The 20919-nt window shown below is 42.5% G+C and overlaps 1 protein-coding gene across 7 annotated transcripts in view; it reads right to left on the reverse strand.

The window, feature by feature from the left end:
* traf7 (TNF receptor-associated factor 7) overlaps positions 1–20121 on the reverse strand; it is a 36962-nt gene extending 16841 nt beyond the window's left edge. The window contains exons 1-15 of one of the 7 annotated variants that reach the window (XM_080724380.1): positions 20038–20121; positions 13447–13578; positions 12966–13023; positions 12754–12839; positions 12059–12175; positions 11457–11549; positions 10772–10805; positions 10339–10567; positions 9169–9303; positions 7913–8008; positions 7084–7205; positions 2163–2236; positions 1923–1971; positions 1322–1449; positions 593–675 (exon numbers count right to left, since the gene is read on the reverse strand). In XM_080724380.1, coding sequence (XP_080580506.1) covers positions 593–675; positions 1322–1449; positions 1923–1971; positions 2163–2236; positions 7084–7205; positions 7913–8008; positions 9169–9303; positions 10339–10567; positions 10772–10805; positions 11457–11549; positions 12059–12175; positions 12754–12839; positions 12966–13017 — 1298 coding nt within the window. In that variant the 5' untranslated portion in view covers positions 13018–13023; positions 13447–13578; positions 20038–20121. Of the gene's footprint in view, positions 1–592; positions 676–1321; positions 1450–1922; positions 1972–2162; positions 2237–7083; positions 7206–7912; positions 8009–9168; positions 9304–10338; positions 10601–10771; positions 10806–11456; positions 11550–12058; positions 12176–12753; positions 12858–12965; positions 13024–13441; positions 13579–20037 lie in introns of all 7 variants that reach the window. The other 6 variants (XM_080724377.1, XM_080724379.1, XM_080724375.1 and 3 more) reach the window with 6 other exon arrangements.
* Between the last annotated feature and the right edge of the window lie 798 nt (positions 20122–20919).

Consider the following 20919-nt stretch of genomic DNA (forward strand, 5'->3'; position numbering starts at 1 on the left):
ATGGAACGCCTTCAACCTGTCTGCTCGCTCATGGTTTGGCTGAGTTGCTGCCTAATGATCAGCTCTGAGGAGTAGGCTGGTTGCATTTGACGAGCAGGTGGACCTAATAACGTGGCTACTGAACAGTGGTGGAAAAAGTACTTGCATATTTTACTTAAAGTAAAATACAGCAATATAAAATAATAAAGGTCTGGAATTCAAAATGTACTTGAGTAAAAGTATGAAAGTGTTTTCATCAAGATGTTAAGTTTTAGTACCAAAAATAAAAGTACAAAATGTTTGAAAATAGCAGATCTACAAGCTCACAACGCGCGTTATGAGCATGTAGATCGGCTATTTTCAAACAGCCCAAGTATAAAATAGGGCTAAAGTGTTTTTTTTTGTATATTTTATAATATTATAATTTATATCTGCAAAGTAACTAGTAACTATGTTCTCAGATAAACGTAGTGGAGTAAACGTACAATATTTGGATCTGAGATGTAGTTGAGTAGAAGTTAAAGTATTGGAAATACTCAAGTAAATACAAATACCTCAAAATTAAGTAAATGTACTTATACGCGTGCATGTGTGTGTCTGTGTGTGCATTTACATGTGGATACACAGAGCCAGGACGATGCCATCGTGACCCTCCAGGGTCTTCTGGCACTTGTAGGTGGTGCATGTATCCCACACCTGACAAACAGCACCAAAGATAAAGAAGACATAACGTTAACATGGCATCCACAACTAGTAGCTGTTTTTTCTTACATGGAAGTGTGTGTCTGTTTCATGTGTGGAGATCTCTGCGCGAGAAGCGCAGGTTTGTGTGTATGTGTGTGTGTGTGTAAGGGATAGGGATGGGACGATATGAACATTTCACATCACGATTATTGTGACCCAAGAAATCGCGATTTACGATATTATCGCGCTAATCAAAATATCCCGAACATCCATTATCCTGAGGTGGAACATATACCAAAAAATAGCCGATCGACAAGCTCACAACACAATGCGACGCGTTGCGAGCTTGTAGATCGGCTATTTTTTGGCAAAGAGATTTGCTAGAGTGAAAGAAAAAAAAAAGACAGTATCAAGTACGTAGATTATAAGTACGTTTTACCAATAGAGGGTTTAAGTGGTACCAGATATGCAGCTTGGCAAATAAAAGGTGAATTGATCCCAGTGCATGACGGAGGACGCTTTCACGATACGTTAAATCTCCACGATACGATTATTGTGAGTGTTTTTTTATTACGATAAACGATAATATCGCTTATCATCCCATCCGTAGTGTGTGTGTGTGTGTGTGTGTGTGTGTGCGCGCGTGCGTGTGTCATGCCTTGATAGTCTTGTCAGAGGATCCAGAGAAGAGCAGGTCTCCAGTGGAGTAGACACACAGACACCAGACTGGACCCTGGTGTCCCACAAACGTCCCCTTACACTTGAAGATCTGCTGGGGGTCATACGCTGTGGAGAGGAACCATAGAGGGAGTTAAAGAGAGGACAGGAGGGAGACAAGCGCACAAGAGATAAAGAGGGATATGCAGAGAGACAGAAAGACCAACAGAGAGACACAAGGGAGAAGAGAGGGACACATTTTCTGCTGGGGTAGGAATTTGAAATTGACGGCGAGCATAAAATATAAACTGCAATGATTTAGAAATACTCTAGAGGGTCATACACGAGGGAGGAAGAGAGGAAAGGAGAAAAGGGATTTGCATTTCAAATGGGACAATTTATGCCCAAAAATATACAGATAATTCAAAAGCATCAATCTTGAAATGTGCCCGTTTTCTCCCCACGCTCCACCCAAAACGAAGACAGCTTTCTCCTCCCAGAGGACTGAGAGGAGTTAATGGATGAAGAGGAAAAGGTTTGAAATATTTGGTTTAAAAAGGAGGGCAGATGAGGACAGGATGAAGGACGTAGTTTATACTCACAGCCCAGGATACCCATGTTGAGTCTGGCATTGATGTGGGACATCTCATCCTGTTGGGAGGGAGAGAGAGCGAGAGAGAGAGAGAGAGAGAGAGAGAGAGAGAGATATTAATGGTAACATTTGCTCTTGTTCTTGGCTGTGTTGCTTTCCTTTGTTGTGAAGTAACAGAGTAACACTGATTTGGTCAAATAAAGTGTTCTACATGAATAAAGCGTATTTTTACAACATTGTTAATACTTACATTAAGCATGGAGGCATCTCGACGGAACTCCATCAAGTCCTCATTCAACTTGCTCTGGTTTTCGTCCAACACGTCTGAAAAACACACGCACACAAAGTGAGAAAGATACACCAAGTCTTCTGATGTGAAATGACGTTTCATTGTTACTTGACGAGTGACACAATGAAGTCCCCAGTTAACTCAGTATTTCACTGACTGGACATTAATTTCTCACAAATACAGTACTTACATAGCACCTGCTACAACTTGAAACAACACGAAGTGTGTGAGCCGAGATTCAAGTGAAATGTTTTGTTTAGTGGCATTTAAAAGCCGTAATAAATACAAACAAATTAGCCTTTAAAAAAAAGGGACCATACCAGTGTTCTTACATGGTGACTACAAATCACACAGCGTATATTTGACCATCTTTATCCAAGAGCTGCTGCTGACCTCATGTCAGTGGTCCTCCACAAACAAACCCATCACTTATAAAGACCTGGGAGTTCACCCTGAGCATGCATTGAGCATTGACTATGTTGAGATCTGCTCCAGAGAACAACAGAGACTATTCTATTCTATGCAGAATCAGGGTCTTTGTGGTGGAACAGACAATAACGCTGTAATAGAGTATAACCGTTACACAGCGTCAGTGATAGGTTAGGACCAAGGCGACAATGAAGACCACAGGGTGAGAAAACAAATTCATGTACATGATGTTGTTTTCATTATTCTGATGTGTCTATAACTAAATTCCCTCCAGGAAAAAAAGAACATTCATCTTCATCATCTTTTCCAAATCATACCAGTCTTGTTAAGAGTGAGTCTCTCCTTTTTTTTTATTCAAACCTCCAGGTGATAAACCAACAGGTTTGATGCCTACTGCTCTAAATACCTGTAATCATATTTTAACTGGGGACCCCCTCTACCCTGACGAACACTAAGAGTTGAGGCATTACATTTTGTATAACACGTTTCTGTTGCGAGGCGTTGTGAGGATGTAGATCGGCTAATTTCACAATCTCTGCCTCGAATATTTGATAATTTGGCCAATGTTAACACTTTGAGTGCCAGGGCGTCATATGACGTCAGACACGCACTTGGCAATGATGCCAGAAAATAATATTGGCGTCATATGACGCCAGATGCTTTTTTTTCATATTACAGTAGTACAGTGTTGGATCTATGCGGTAACCAAGATACAGCCCTTTTGGACGATGGGACGGTCGTCATGCATGACAATTCAGTGGCGTCAGTTCAGAACAAGCTAAGGTATGGCAACATGACTGGTGTCTGGTGAAGACACCAGTCATGTTGCCATACCTTAGCAACAGGCACGATGAAAAGTACATTTTTATTATTTCCCCCTGTCAAGGTATGGCAGCTGCATACCCCTGCCATACCCAATTGACGCCCCTGCATGACATCACACGCTTATGTGACCAAATTCAAGCATGCTGATTGGCCGGTTCCCCCCAGAAACAAGGGTCTCAAAGAGTTCAGTGACTTTTACATTTTCCGGACACACAGCAATCAGAGGGAGAGAGAGATATATTGAGAGAATGAGCTAGAATTAGTTATAAAATCATTAGATGTAGTATTATTTAGAGAGATAGAGATAGAGAGAGAGATCGGAAGGTAGAGGTTTTACCTAGGAGGAGTGGGGGAAGGGAAGGGCTAGTTTCTTTGTAGGTTGGGGGCGTCCATTTTGTAAAAAAAGAAAACGCCGTCCCAGTTACCGGACCGTTGCTCCGCTGATCAGAGAGCAAGTCATGGCCGCACATGGAGACCAAGCAGGCAGCCGAACCATGCCCCGTGGCCGTGGACACCAAGCCCGCAGCCTGCTGCTGCCCAGCGCCGCCACCGACCATAATCAAAACCCGAAGCACCAGTTGGACTTTCGTTTGTTGCTGCGCGGCTGCGTTTGGGACTTGACTGAGGCGACGCGTGAGGATGAACGGTGATGCCGTTGAACGCTGATGCCGGCGATTTGAAGAGAATTCTGTGTTTTTGCTGCTGTGTCGGGGGAGCCAAGGAACGTCGCCAGCCATCCACAGTGGACGGAGGAGCTACGGCGGTGATCCGGACCGGAGGCAGGCTGTTTGGAGCAGTGTATCATCTTACGGCGCCCACCGGCTGCACCGATAGGTATGGCCCCGGAGAGCGGAGTTGCAGCGGGCGCTAATACACCCAAATGAGGCCGTGCGTGGACTTAGTCGAGGAGGACGACCCGGTCGCTGCGGTGCTGTCTCGCCCCTGCCCTGAAGGAAGCACTGCTGAGGTGTGCTGCGATCAGCGAACCGGGTAAGCATTATAAAGCTATGCTTTTTACGTTTCAATATGTTCTATACGTCTGTCTGTCTTTCAATGTTATATGAGATCAGTGCTGTGTTCTGGGGACTCACCGGGGACTACCCTCCACACCTCGCCCGACTTGGGACACCCTCGCAGGCACGGCGCCGCCAGGCGCCGGCCTCTATACCTCCGTGATGGAGGAACAATAAAATATGAACGGCGTCTGCCCTCGTGAACCTTTCAAAGTAGCGTATTTGATAGGGATTATGTACTATAGCGTCTGCCCTGGCCAAACGAATAGTAGCTGATCGTATGCCCTCAAAAAAAGTCTAGAACACACCACTGTATGATATGCATAAAGTGTGTTCCTGTGGAAATGAGCCATGAATCTGTAGGTCTACTCTAATGCAAGCTTGTAATACATTCTTCAATCAATCAATAACCGATGTCAATAAGCCTGACCTGCTATTGTTTTTTTTCCACGTAGGGTGCATTTGGTAATATACAATTCAATTCAAAGGAGCGTTATTGGCATGAGAAAACATACGTTTACATTGCCAAAGCAAGTATCACAAATACAATAAAAAAAACAGTTGAAAATATACAGTTGGAGGGGGTACAGCATTGTTCAAACAGAGCTATGTCGCATTGTCATTTTATATATATACAGGGTACAAATAGCAGCATTATTTTCCTCATAGTACATAAAGGTATCAGCTCTGTTTCATACTGTATGTGCAGTAGGTCTAGATGTCAATCCATGGTTTGTAGTAGGTGTATGAAGTTCCTCCAACTTCTTCCAGTAAGAATACATTTCTTTATAGTTTAGTTTTTTATTGTGTGTGTATACCTAGATAGATAGTTTAGTAATACAATCAGTGTGTGTGTGTGTGTGTGTGTGTGTGTGTGTGTGTGTGTGTGTGTGTGTGTGTGTGTGTGTGTGTGAGACATAATAATCTATCAAATCGATCTCAAATCTGTATCAAATTTGTATCAAAGCAGAGCCTATAGAATTCAGTGGCCACGTATATATACATATATACATTTGAAATTATTTAGACTAGTGAAAACAGCCGATCTACAAGCACACAACGCCTCGCTTGTAGATCTGCTGTTTTCACTACTTTTGTGCGACAGCCTTTGCTAAAGAACATACAAATTATACAGAAGCACGTTCATTTAGTATTTTGTATTTATTTCTATCATATACAGGGCCCGTGGAGTCTGACTGGATGGAGGAAGGATGGGAGCCCGATCTGCAACCAGACCAATGACAACGCAGAGGACAGTATGATGGCGGAGATAGCGAGAGCGGAGGAGTCAGGCATAGGTCATACACACTGTAGGTTCGCTGCCTGGACCAATGTCACTCTAGGGGAGCTGAAGAACTTTCTGGGACTTCTCTTCCTCACAGCTATCGTTCACAAGCCGGAGATTGCCATGCAGTGGTCAAAAAAACATTGCCATGCCGTACTTTCCCAGAACAATGGCAAGGAACAGGTACCAGGCCATTTTGAGGCACCTGAGGTACACACACACACACACGCACGCGCGCGCACACACACACACACACACACACACACACACACACACACACACACACACACACACACACACACACACACACACACACACACACACACACACACACACACACACACACACACACACACACACACACACACACACACACACACACACACACACGGTGAACAGTACCATCTTTGACCTTGATTTGTGGTGCCTTTGACTCCTGAATGTTGGCTTGTTGAATGCCTTTTTTTGACTTTTATATTATTTTATTTATTCTTTACTTGCTGCACATTTATTTTATTTTACTTTTATCCAGTTATATTTTATTTTTGTGAAGTCATATTTGTGATTTTTTTTTTGGAAATATTTGTAAATATTGTTGAACATAAATATGTTCATGCTGGATGTGTGAGGTACTCACCAGGGTTAGGGTTCGATGTTGCCATAAAATAAAAGGTTGACATCGCTTTTCTGACTTTTTGTCTTCCTGACCTTCTAGACCAGGTAAAAACACAGTGAATTCACAGTGCATAGTTCTATCAAAATGTAAGGCAATTTCCACCTTCTGAGTCATTTCATACTTTTTCACTTTGCCCCCTTGAAACTAGACGATGGTACAATATTTTTTTCACTTTTTTTGCAGAAAATAAAGTAGGCATGCTATTCTTTCTGTCAAGGGTACTTGTGTTCCGTTACCATTTACCAATTTGTCGCTATGGCTTCCTAAAGTTTTTTTTCTTTGAACTCAAATATCTCAGAATCTAGATTTCTGAGGTTATTGACTGGTTTGCGCAGTGCGCACTCTCGAGCACCTATCTCCAAAACCGCTCACCGAAATCACTCCAAAATTTTTTTGGTAAAAGAAAAAATCCTCTTTTACCAAACCTCCCATTTTTGTTCCGATGTGAATATCGGATCATTTTCAATATATTCCCTGGAATCGGGGCAGAATGAATGGGACCTAATGGTGGCACTGGTAAGGGACGGGGGCCAGGGGGGGCTGGCACTCAAAGTGTTAAATGTGTCATTTTAGAGGTATTAAAACGTCCTTAAATTGTTACCCACAGATTGAGAACCACTGCTCAGAAATAAACATTATTCATTCTGGTCTCACCAAACTTGAGCTCCAGGTTCTTCTCCAGCTGGTCCAGTTTCTCAGACAGTTTGCCCAGCATGGAGCGCAAGAAGGCTATGTCCTGGTCCTTCTGGGCCAGTGTCAGCTGCATCTCATGGAACCTGGACGAGTGAAGGTTGAGGTCAGGAAGAAAAACATGCAGGTCAGATGGGGGTCCGCGGTCAAGTACAGGTCATTTTGGGTGTTTGAGAACTACCGATATGGAAGGCGGATTTAGAAGACGTTTATAGAATCGGGTCAAAAATATTCAAAGACCTTAACAAATGTTCACGATTTTTCAAAAACAGCAGATCTACAAGCTCGCAGCCCGGCACTCGGTGCCGCGCTGTGAGCTTGTATATCTGCTATTTTTTAATAGTTAAAGCATAAAATAATGTAATACGTAATAATTTTTTCCCGGACTTAATGGGTTGATAATGTAAATGTTTTAGAAAATGTGATATTATACTTTTAAACTGTTCATATTGTGGGAAATTGCCAGATAATTATATTCATGTATATTTAAAATGGATGTTGGACATTTGACAACATTAAAAGATACAAGTCAGTATATAGCTTATTTCTGAACATCGTGAATGGTTTTGCAAATTTTTTAATACATCTTTTTTAAAGCGGGGTCGCTGGAACAAAGATATTTTGCGAAGGGGGTCCGTGGTCAAATACACATAATTCTAAGGGTCCTTGACATTAAAAAGTTTGAGCAACACTGATATAGAAACATACGTTTATCAGAAAACCATTAGGATTTAGCATACTTTTTTAGGTATTTCTCTAGGTTCTTAATGGCTTAAACATTAGTTTAGTTCACCTGTCGTCCGTCTGCTGCAGGAACTCCTTCAGTCCCTCAAACTTACACACCTCTAGATGGGTCTCATACGTGTCCTGGTTACCAATGAACATACAGCTGGGAGAGGAGGAGAAGAGAGGAGAGCAAGGTTTCAAAAAGGAGGCTGAGGTAGAGAAATTATATTCAGACTATGTCATCCACCCACCGGGCTTGCGAGTGCGAAAGATAAATAGATAAGCATCTTCTCATTCTCTGCCCAAAAAAGCAGCAAGGGCGAGCTCTCCGAGCGTCCTCATCTTGACAACGCATCCTCACGGTGAGGAGGACGCGTCCTCACGGGAGGACGCAGGTTAGCATTTCACCAGCTTAGCATTCACCAGTCGGCAGGTTCGCATTTCACCAGCATCGGCAGGTTTGCATTTCACCAGCGTTCCGGAGCGTCGGCAGGTTAGCATTTCACTGAGGTTAGGGTTAGGTTTAGGTGGTACCTGCCGACGCTCCATCCTCCTGAGCATGGGCAGGTTAGCATTTCACCAGTGTTAGTTTTACTGAGGTTAGGGTTAAGGTTAGGTTTAGGAGGTACCTGCCGATCGCCACACGAGGGCATTCATAAGACGCCGATAGGTCTTGTCGGATCGGGATATATTCATTGTCCGACCGCGACGATCCATTTGAAACATACAGGCTCCCGAGTGCAGCATGCGCCCACCGGACCCTCTCCACATACACAATCATTACGAGGACTTTCTTTTTTTTATTCCTAAAAAAAGGGAGAGTCTGTTTTGGTTCTGGTTATTTCCGCTTGATGAAGTGGTTGTTGACTCGCGCATTCTGGCCATTCATGAATGCTGTGCCGCGCCCGCGGTCGCCTCGTCTTTGTATTCACTTTGTATGTAATCGCGCCACTTGAACACATCTTGGCTTAACAGTAAATGTTTATTTAGTGCCGGCCAGTGCTGTGTGCAAACAGTACATAGCCTCCTTCTCCTCCTCGTCCAACAGTAACACACATCTTCCAGTTCCAAGTAAAGGCCGACTTAGAATTCGTTGTGAATTATGAACGATGAACTGAAATAGTTAATTTAAAAAATGGTGAACTGAACTTTGAACTAGTTCATATAGAAAGTGAACTTTCCCAACACTGTGAAAAATGTTTGAAAATGTATGAACCTTTTTCTTAACATTCACGATTATGCCGATTATGATAATAATCAAATAATAATAATTATGATGTAATAAATGTGACAGGCCTAAGTGTGTTATGCAGGGTCTCTTACCCATATTTGGAGTGAGGGCATTTAATGTGCTCACACTCTTTGAGGTGAGACTCCAGGTTCATGGTGAGCAGTGGAGGACAGGAGGGGTTGTTAGGGCAACGCACCGGCCTGTAGTCACAGCTCACCTCATGCTCTCTGCACAGCACATGGCCACAGAACCACAGAGAGAGAACAAGAGAGGGAGAAAGAGGGAGAACAGGTGAGAAAGTAGACAAATAAACAAACAAATCTAAGAAATTCCATAAACAAACAATACAAATAATTAGTAGTGAAAATATCCAATCTACAAGGCGCATTGTGAGCCTGTAGATCTGCTATTTTCAGAGTACAACACCTGAGTGCAACCACGCCTAAAATTACTTGTCTTTTGGTTCCAATGGATCTTTTCTCCACTAGTCCCTCCATAACATTTTAGTCTAGTTTTTATTTGTTGACGAAATTGTCAATATATTTTGTCATTATAGCTTACCACGTACCTTTGAAAAAATTGCTGAATATTCTGCGTTGCGCGGATCGCCACACGAGGGCATTCAAAAGACGCCGACAGGTCGGGATAGAGGTTTTGACTCCATTAAGCTGCATTAACGTTGGCCAAACAGAACTACAGACTCACTCCCTAGCTTCCGCCATGGACTTAAGACTCACCTCTTCAGACTCCACCTAAATAGCATAACACTCCCCTTCCCTCGATGACCACAGCTAGAGAGCATTTTTAGGTTTTTACTTCTTAGGTGCGTGGTCTACCTATGTTATTGTTTTTCTAGATTGATATTCCTATGCATTTGTTGTATTGTTGTTGATGTACTGACATATTATCTTGCTTATTATATTGATGTATTACCTGCTTATTGTAAGTCGCTTTGGATTAAAAGCGTCTGCTAAATGCCTAAACTGTAAATTGTGAATTGAGTCTTTTTGCATGTGTGTGTTAAGTCTTGTCTATTTATTTAAAGACGTAGAGCTCGCACACCCTCTTCAAGGCAAAGAATCACTTCATTGAGTAGCTAGACAAAGTTTCGATCCTCACAGGATCTTCATCAGGCTCACTGAAAATAGCTCTCAATGTGTTTATTTATGGAATTTCTTAGATGTGTTAGCTTGTTTGTTTGAACATTTATAAAATTAACACTGACACAATGCGTATATATTCTTGAGCGGTCCGGTGCTTACTTGCGCATGGCCAGTTTGATGGTGAATGGACAGCCCAGCGGGTCTACCTCGTGCGCTCCAGGTTTGCCCGCCACCGATGAGGAGGCGGCGGCGGCGGCCCCTCCGGCCGTGGCGCTAGCCGTGGCGCGGCAGCCGTATTTACAGTGGATGAAGAGCTCTCCGATCTGCTCCGCTACCGCGATGTTGTTCACCACCACCGTTAGCTTAGCGTTGTCCACGGGGCACTTGTCTACGACGGGAATAGACACCAGTGTGTCACAAGCTTAAACACACCACCACACACACAAGAAAAAAAAACACTTGGACAAAACTGGAATGACGCAAACTACAGCTTATGCCAGGGGAAAACGATAACATTTTGAATATACTTATATATAGATATTTGTAACTTGACACACAATGCCAGTGCGCTGGCACTCGAGTCAAGTCTCACCTGAGGTCAGGGCACATCGTCTGCAGAAGGTGTGCTGAGAAAGCAGAGAGGGAACAAAAGATCAGAGGAAATGTAAAGGTTCTAGAGCCAGACCCATGCCTGATGCTAGAGTCCTAGACAAGGATTAGGTTCTAGAGACAGACCCATGCCTGATACTAGAGTCCTAGACAAGGATTACCAATGTTTTGACCAATATTTTGTAATCTTATATAACTAGTTAAGCCCTATGCAAAAAGATTAATTTAAACTCTTATTTAAATAGCCGGTCTACACATTGTGTTTTTGCCTAACAGTTTGGAAGAGGTAAAAACTATAAAGAAAGAATGAATCGGGATAAGGCTGCATAATTGCTGATGATACTGATAGTCAAAAAAGTTAAATGATGAGATGATATAGTGGTCGGGGTAAAAAAAAAAAAAAAAGCTTCCCTTGGCCTTTGACATGACTGTCTATAGTGCAGTGTTATGAAACAAGTTAGGAACAGGGCATGAAAATGGTAGAGTGTATGTTCTTGTTCTCCCATTTCCATCCCATGAGAGAAGGGCTGAAGAAGGGGAGGAAGACCAGGCTAGGAGGAGAAAGAAACTGAGGGAGGGAAGGACGGACGGACGGACGGACGGACGGACGGACGGACGGACGGAAGAAAAGAGGGAGAAACCAAAATCAGTAGGAAGGGGAGGCTCACCCCACATGTGGTGATGACTGGGTCCTTGAAGACATTACAACACAACTGGCAACAGAGTTTCACGGATGGCTGCTCAGCAAACACCTGGGGTTCCTAAACACACAAACACATTAACAAACAAAAGTTATCCAGATGAACCCTAGCATCCCTGGAATGCTCAGGTAGTGTTCCACAGTATATCACAAATAAGGTGCCGGATGTTTTAAAAATCCACAAGGGGAAAGTTTTACCCTGGGCACAAAGTACCATAGTTGTCTGGCTATTCATTCTTCACTACTAGCGAACGGCTCATCTCAAGCACCTTAGACGCAGCATTTGGAGGCATTGAGGTACAATACATGATGGCAGAATTAACAATAAAGATAAGGATGTCTGTATTAAGAAGATACATTACAGTACCCATGATTTATTTGTGCCTGTACAAAAGGGAGTGTACACGCCAATGGTAGTATTTAAATTCATTTCAATGAATTCCATTTTGAATTAATTTGAGTATTAATTGTTCCAAGCTTGATTTTCCGAAAAAGTGACTGCACCAGAATGTATATATTTGCATGCACAATATACACATCTATCTCCATGTGGCCGCGTGCGTACTGTACCGTGTCCTCCTCTTCTTCGTGCAGAGAGAAGGTGGAGCGCAAAGACATGTTGGACTCCGAGTGGAGGGAACGCACAGAGATGGCCGAGTCTGACCGCCGAGGAGTCCCAATGGGAGGCTGACAGGGCGACAGAGAGAGCGTCACAAAGAGACAAAAATGGAGACAGACAGAGAGAGATAAGTCTTACGAGTCAATCAAAAGATCTATAATTATAACCCAGTAAAAAAGGAGACAAACCCCAAAAGTAGACAAACAGTTATTAAGCAGTTATTTGACCCCAATCTAAGACTGTAAATCACTGGCTGAATGTCATTACTCTGTTACACATGAAGCACAGACTGGTCCTAATAACATGCAGGTTCAGTGATCACCAACTGGGCAGTACAGAGGGTTACATATAGGGATTGGACGCTTATGGTTATTATTGTGCTAAGAAACACTCACAAAAATCGTATCGTGGAGATTTACATTTATCGTGAAATGATCCTCCGTCATGCACTGGGATCAATTCACCTTTTCCAGTACCATTTTAAACCCTCTATAATTGGTAAAACGGACCTGGAAATAACATACTTGATACAGTCTTTTTTCCCCTCTCTACCAAATCTTTTTGCCAAAAACGAGCCGATCTACAAGCTCACAACGCGTCGCGCGCGCGCGTGTGTGTGTGTGTGTGTGTGTGTGTGTGTGTGTACCATGCTCTCATCGTCATCTCTTGGTGAGTAGGGAGTGCTGGAGGAGGACGGGGTTCTGCGATGCTGTTTGTAGCTACTGGATCCCTCTGCTGGAAAACACACATCTACATGGATTCATATGGAGTAATATTAACTCACTGCTCAACAAAACATAGATGGAGTGTGTGTGCTTCAAATGTGTGTGTGAGTGAGTGAGAGAGTTTCTTTCTTACCTTTAGATCCAGCAGCTACGGTTGAGAAGGCGGAGCCAAACGAGGCCTCCATCTTGCTCTATAGGGTGCAATGGATGTAGAGTTGGATGGAGGGAGGCGTGTTGGGATGAATAAAGAAGGAAGAAGGCAAGACAAGCGTTACAAACAATAATCTAGGATAAAAGCACACCACTCACGGGTAATCTGACACTTTCAATCTCAGCTCATCCACTGTCTGTCTTGTCCTCTCTCTCTCTCACACACACACACAGAAAATACAAAACACTGTATTAGAATTTAACAAAAAAACACATTCACAGCAACCCTACGTTTGCACACGGACACGCACACACAGTCACACACACACACACACACACACACACACACACAGTCACACACAGTCTCTCACACACACACACACACACACACACACACACACACACACACACACACACACACACACACACACACACACACACACACACACACACACACACCTCACCAAACTGCTGGAGTCTACTGGGGGGTGGTGTAGATGATTGTTCCTCCGGAGTATGGGTTGTAGCGAGACGTCTTACTGCTGATCATGAAACAACACACACTGCAACGCTAGCCGCTCGATAGTCTACTGGACCTGGAGGGAGAGGAAGAGGAACAACAATAGGGATGTTACGATACAATAGTGCAATGGCATTAACTTTCAATCAAAATGGTACTCGCCGATACCGATATGACCAAATAAGGCAATATCGGAGCCCGATCCGATAACAGTATCGGTATCGTAACATCACTAAACAACAAGTGCAGAGAAAGGAGAGGGGTGAGGAGGGGAGAACATAATGGACATTGGAGAAAGAGGGAAAGGAGAGAAGGAAAAAGAGGGAGGATGAGGAGAGGGTTTGGGGAGGAAAAGAAGGGGTTTGAGAGGGAGTAGAGAAAGGAAGAGAATGGAGAGGTCAACAAGAGAATGAGACAAGCACTTTTGACACATCATGTAAGCATAATCGCAGAATACTGCAATGACTGTCCTTGAAAGAACTCACATGCTGCTGAATTTGACAATATTTCAAACCGCAGTAAATACATTGAGGCGTGTTATATGTGAAAATATAATAAAAGCGGAACATTTGATAGGCTACGTTTCTTTTGCAGTGTGGTAGGAAGCATTGTTTAGCGACGGAGCTTCACTCAGGAGCTCAGAAAGACAAGACTATAAAGATACTATGAGACTGTGTGTGTGTGTGTGTGTGTGTGTGAGAGAGAGAGAGAGAGAAATATATAACACTAGAGGTTCGCGGGCCTTCGGCCCGCTCAGATCTAGTAAAAAAAAAGTAAAAAAAAAAGAAAAAAGGTAAAAAAAAAAAAAAAAAAAAGTTATATATAAAAAAAAAAAAAGTTATAAAAAAAGTTTTTTGGGGGGGGGGGACTATTGTGGCGGGACTATTGTGGCGGGACTATTGTGGCGGGACTATTGTGGCGGGACTATTGTGCCGCAGCGCACGTTTCCGGTCGGACATATTTGACCGCCGGACGCACTTCCGGTTAGGAACTCGTGTGCCACGTGATCAGTCCTAGCCAAGGTGGAGCGTAACCGTGACAACAGCTGCTTGCAGGCTGGTGCAGGCTTGTTGTATGGGCTGGTGTAGGGTTACAGATCCATGGGCTGGGCGGACGTTAAGATCCCCTGGACTGGGGGACGTTATAGCCAATTGGAGTGCTGCATTTGGTCGTGTCTGACTGACTGACTGACAAACAAACAAAAACCGCTGGCTGCAGTTCTAAAATGTATGTATAGATATCTTGGTCTTCATCCAACAAAAGTGCAAAAGACATGGATTAACTCACAGTATAGCAGCGAGAGGCCATAGAGTTCAAATGCATCAACAATAGACAAACAATATATTTGATGTGTAATTTGTATGGTTTGGTTATATTTGTAACCTCTTAAGCCCAAACTACACCAATAATTCGGAATGCAACTCCTGGTCCTGGCAACCAAACAGTTTTAAGGCCATGTCACACCAATGCAACTACTTGCAACTGCCATTGGGGATAATGGTTGCGAGTAGTTGCCATTGGTGCGATTTGGCATTTAAGCTCAGATGACTACTCTAGATGTAATTGGTAGCTCCATCATTACTCCACAGGGTAGTTTGTTAGCACTTAACTGCATCTATGTACCCAGTACTACCCACTACTAACAACTGCAACACCAATACTGTACCTGAATATATTAGGGGTGTAACAGCTAATCGAACTAATCGATAATAAATAATCCATTTTAATCAAATACCGGTAAAAGGTTTTCAGAAGTAGCCGAAATTGTGAGCTTAGCTTGTAGATCTGCCATTTTCACAATATTTTTGCGATACTGTCGTACGTCAAAAGTATAAAATAGAGTGGTTAATCAGACAATAAATTCGTTTTTTCCCTGTGTTGATTAGCTGATAGAAAGAAATGGTTTCCCCAAATCATTCTTCTCAATTATTAGAAAAAGTAATCGAATAATCTCTACAATAATAACCAACAGGTGCCGCTCTACAATATAGAGACTGACAGTCAGTCAACTTACCATGCCAGTGTGTGCACTATGAACTAATATCCATCAGGAGGAGGTTATTTGTGTCTGTATCTACGTAAGTGTTACTTGAGTCTTGGCAGCACATAAGGTACCAGAAACTAGAAAGCGTAGGTGCTCTAGGCTAGAGAATGCCGACAACCAGTTTCTCAACTACCTGTCTTCACTCTCCTGTCGGACACAAGCTGACAAAAATCAATGTTACTAACAGGTCAACACTTAAAATTGTCAGTCCAAGTCTCACATTGAAAATGTTCAATGTAAATCTGTTGTGTCTTCAAAGCCTCAGATATATTGCACAAAGTTTCCGATCTCGTTTATTTATTATCCGATATATATTTTTTCTCTTCACAGACATTATTCAGCAAAAGTGAAACAGGTAAGATAAGATGTTTGTCACAGTGAAACAAAAATGTTGTTTAGTGCATCCACATAACCAAAGAGGCAGCAACAACAAAGAACATTTTAAATACACTGATAGAGCAATATAATGCCATAAACTGTTAGTCCGTTCATAGTCTGTTGTCAAACTTGATTAGGCTCATTATACCGGGTTTATGGGTGATATATTATTTAGTCTTAAAGTTGTACTATGTAACTTTTTTTATAAAACAAATCTTAAAATTCTCCTAACTATTAAATCACAAAAGTTTTAGAAGATCCGCGCCGTGAATTTCAGCCTGTAAAGCCTTCTCTGTATGTAAACTGAGATCCTTGCCGTGGACCGGATCTCGCGCCAAAATTGCGTCATCACACTACCGGCCAATCACAGCGAGGGTTATACAACTGCCGGCCAATCACAGCGCATCTTGAAGTGGGGTCGCTATGGCAGCCATATTTGTTGTCGCCCGTTTGTACCATCCCTTCTCTAGGTAATTTCGCCTACCAGGCAGGGTGAAGGAGTCCGTATCTCTGGAATTACTGAACGCACAGGAACAAGGGACCCCTTAAAAGATAGATCTCAGCGAGGTGGAGGCAGACGCGGGGGTCTGAAGGTACGAAAAACGTCCGAAAGACGCGGACGCGACCGCGGTTTGCTATAGGGCTAATGACCACTAGTTGGGCATCTTACACAGTATGGCTTTAAGTCAAAAGCAAAGTGGCCTCAATAGTCAATACAGACCAATGTAGTCTGTCTTGAATCTACTTAATTTGCTCCCAATGCATACAAAGATCCATCACTCCGCAGCTCTTTCACATTTACCACACATTACATTACAGGGAAACAAACATAGTCTAGGTGGTAGAGGGTGTACTGGAGTTTAGGCAAATTAAATCTGAATTGCAATTTGATAGCCTTCAACTGTTTCTTTTATATTTTAAGTGTAGCAGTGACATTGAAAAGAATATCTATTAAAAGTCAACGTTGCTTTTATTTTGAATTCCGCCAACCACTAGCCAAAACACATATTTTCTTGATGTATTGATTAAGCCGATGCTCACCAGAATTGCTTAGGATTGATTGAGTGAAGACTTTATAAGAAGTTTGCATATGAAAAGGTACATAAAAGTACAGTTCACTGGTACAAGGTCAAGAAAACTTTTGGCTTGTTTCAATTGGGTTCCTTTTTTTAACTCATATAAAATTGAATGACAGACAAATAAAACCCAGTACTATTCAGAAAATACAAAAAAAAAATGTAAAAAAAAACTGTGGGAGGAGTAGTGCGGCAAATATAGTTTATCTAGGAAGGGAAAGATGGGTGGATGGAATAAAGTCGGACAAGTACTATAGTCAGGTTGCCCTGCAGGGCTAATAAATGGTATGGTATGTCAGGGGGAGGTAAAGATAAAGATTTGTCTTTATTACCAGTTTCGAGTAGCAGCCGCCTGTGACTTCTCAGAGCGGTTTTAAAGGAGGGTAGGGATTTACACTCCTTTAAGGCCTTCGGTAGGGCGTTCTACAATTTTGCGGCATAGCAGGAGAATGAATTTAACCCACTGTTTGAGCCAAATCTGGGTTGGACGTGATCTGTAGAGCTGCCTCTGATGTTGTAATTGTAAACATCCTCAACGTTTTGAAGTATTTTGTAGAGCCAGAGCCAACCCTAGCTTCCAATATCAAAAATAAACAATTCAAGTTAATCCCAAAATATATTTCTTCCTCCACAGAATGAAAGCATCATTAATTATTATCTCCTTTACCAATCCACGGGGCGCTTCAGATTAATGCATTTAATGCATGACATTCTGAAAATATCGTTCCGGGGGAGGATGCCTCTGGTCTGGAGTCTACTCTGGACCCCTCTTATATAGCCCTAGCTCTCATCTTAAACAATGCTATGGCCCCTTATTCAATGAATGCATAATGTTGTAATTAAAGCTTTAAACAATGCTACGGCAGCTTGCTCAAAATGAATGATGTCTAAACTAAAGCTTTTAACTCACAGCAGAGCTTTACTGTCACCAGACAACAACAAATGCCAAGGTGCCAAAATGAAAACTTATGGTGACATGCATACAGTACCAGGGGGAGATGGACAGAGAGACAGGGAGAAAGAAGATAGCAAATGAAATGGAATCACAACAGACAATGTTTGCAACTCTTGACTGTGCTACAATCCATTCTGTACACACTAGAGTTACAAATGAACACACGGCCTTTGACAGTGTCATGTATGATGTCAACAGAAAGGCATGCGAGTCGTAATTACGGACAGGGCTGCAAAATGTGGCACTGAAACGCTTCCAACCAATGTCACTGTCCCTCTTTTCACACACAGATTCCCGTAAAGTGGAGCCTCGAAAAAGGGGCAGATATCATATCACGATATAACAACGCCCAGCATTGGTTGATTGAATACTTTATGAACGATTTACAAATAGTAGCCTAATAGGCTACAGACAGTGGTACGGTTATACAAATGGTTCTAAAAGGATAACACACAGCGGTGGGAAAAGTAGTCTACTCGCAAGTGAAAGTAATAAGTATCAATACTGCAATATAGAAATAATCTGTACGAGCAAGATTCCGGAATTCACAATGCACTTGAGTAAAATTACAAAAGCATCGGCATCAAAATGTACGTAAAGTAGCCTACCAAAAGTACAAAGTAGACAACGGACTACCCCTTATGCAGAATGTGCCAATTCAAGTTTTCAAATGTTTAAAAATCACTTGGAAAATAGCAGATAAGCGACGCATTGTGATCTTGTATATCGGCTATTTTCAAATGGCCAAAATGTATATAGGCTGATTAGGCTCAGGTGGTTAATCTAGCCTTGTAGAGTGCTATTACTTTGGGACGTTTTGAGAAAACGTCCCAAAGTAAAAGCACTTACAAGCAATTATAATTTATGGCTAGCTGCAAATTGCAACACTAGATTTTTTTATACTCGGATGAATCTAGGGTTGCAATACCTCCCATAGGGATCCAATGCATCAAAACGTTTTTTTGCTATCTGATTGTATTAAACGACTTCAAACTCACCAATATTGTGGCTCTATGGAAAGCTTGGAATTTACTCTTGCTATCTGCAAAGTGTTTGTTTCAGAAAAATTCACCGAAGAATTGTTAGGAGCTACTTTCTATCAAGAAGTTGGCTTCGGGTGATTATTTTTTCTAAGTGCTGGAGTTTGGAAGCGCTTGTGGGAAGTCACTCAGCGGTCCTGTGTACCACCTGGTTCTAAATGTCACATTATGCAGGAGGCAGCGGGACGCTGCGTAAATAGAAGACGAGCGCTTCCGAAGTTCAACACTTAGAAAATAAACCATGTCTGCTCGGATTTCTTGACAGAAAATAAATCATAACAATTCTACGGTGGATTTTTCTGAAACAAACACTTTGCAGATAGCAAGAGTAAATTCCAAGATTTCCAGAGCCACAATATTGGTGAGTTTGAAGTCGTTTAATACAATCAGATAGCAAAAAACTGTTTTGATGCATTGGATCTCTATGGGAGGTATTGCAACCCTAGATTCATCCGAGTATAAAAAATCTAGTGTTGCAATTTGCGGCTAATTTATGGCTATGGTTAATCTATGTTTTGTAATTGTGTAATTGTGCTTGTTCCCATTGTGGTCCTGTGTATTCAATTCAGCAAGACATTTAAAGACACACAATACATAACAATAACAATATAAAATACATCATCCACACTGGTAGCAAGAATAAAACCGTTCTGTACAGTAAACAGTTAGGGGGGGGGGGGTGAACACCAACACACTCATACACAGGACCGACCAAAGTTGTCCTGACACCAATATGTGGACGAACCACATTGTATATTTATAGAGCACACATACGCTGCGATCTAAGGCGCAATAATAAAACCAAAGTATGGCAATCAGCTGCACGTTAAGTGCTGCAATAGTGAAGAGAAAGTCTCTTGTTTTTGCTAGCCTAGCCACTCTGTTGGCTAATCAATCGCTCTCTCTCTCTCTCTAGCTCTACCCCTCTCTCTCTCTAACGATCGCATTGACGCCTGCATCCTAACCACGCTGGTTGTAATGTTATGATGATCCCGATCAGACGTTTTGTAAACGTCGGCAGGAAGATGTTTCGTGATCTTACCATGATTTATTATTTTTGTCTCCAACAGCGCAGGCTGAAGTCTGCAGTCGAAAATCTCTCCCTCATCTTCTTCCTCCCTCTCGCACGCCTCACACACCGCGCAGTGCACTGTGGGACGTGTAGTCCCGGGCAGTGGTTCTCAAAGTGGATTCCAGAGACTCTGTGTGTAACTTTAGGGGGTCTACATTTAACCATACAAGTCTGTTACTCTGACAGACAGAGTGCAAATGATAATTTAAAACAAAAAATAGGAAACAAAAAATAAAGGGACTCACAAATGGGTCTCGGTCGACCCAGTGATTGAGGAACCAGTGATTTTGACTACAGTGCCCACAACTCGTTTCGCCAAGCTGCCCATTGGACGTGCTTCTGTCAGTGCGTTCCTTCAGCCAACAGGGAGCGCGGTATTTCCCCGTCCGTCTCCGTTTGCTCTGGTTTCATGATATTATTGGTAGCCACGGAGACCGAGCCATAATGCGACATCCACCGTCAGGTTTTTACGGGCAGCACGTGCGCGGTGGCGTGATGGAGAGTGAACGTGGTGAGGTGGTGGTGGGCCGGCTGGTGGGCTGAGCGCTGCAGGCATAGATGATCTGATGTATGTCTGTCTGTTGATGAGGATGAAACGGGCAGAGATCAGATCATGCTTTTCTATCTCTCTACTCTTATGTTAAAAGGAAACTATAGGTAACGTTAAGCCTATTTTAATAAATATTTTATCAGTCATTTCCCTCTATCAGCCACTATATTATTGTGCTGGGGTAGCCTATTGGGGAAATCTCTATTTTTCTATGTGTCATTAGTTTGAGGGTTAGTTTTAGGGTGTTTTACTGGGGTTAGGTTTAGGCATAGTGGTTAACATTCACCAGGTTAGCATTCACC

The sequence above is a fragment of the Nannobrachium achirus genome (genome assembly GCF_963921795.1).
Source record: "Nannobrachium achirus genome assembly, chromosome: 4".
Classification (NCBI taxonomy): domain Eukaryota; kingdom Metazoa; phylum Chordata; class Actinopteri; order Myctophiformes; family Myctophidae; genus Nannobrachium; species Nannobrachium achirus.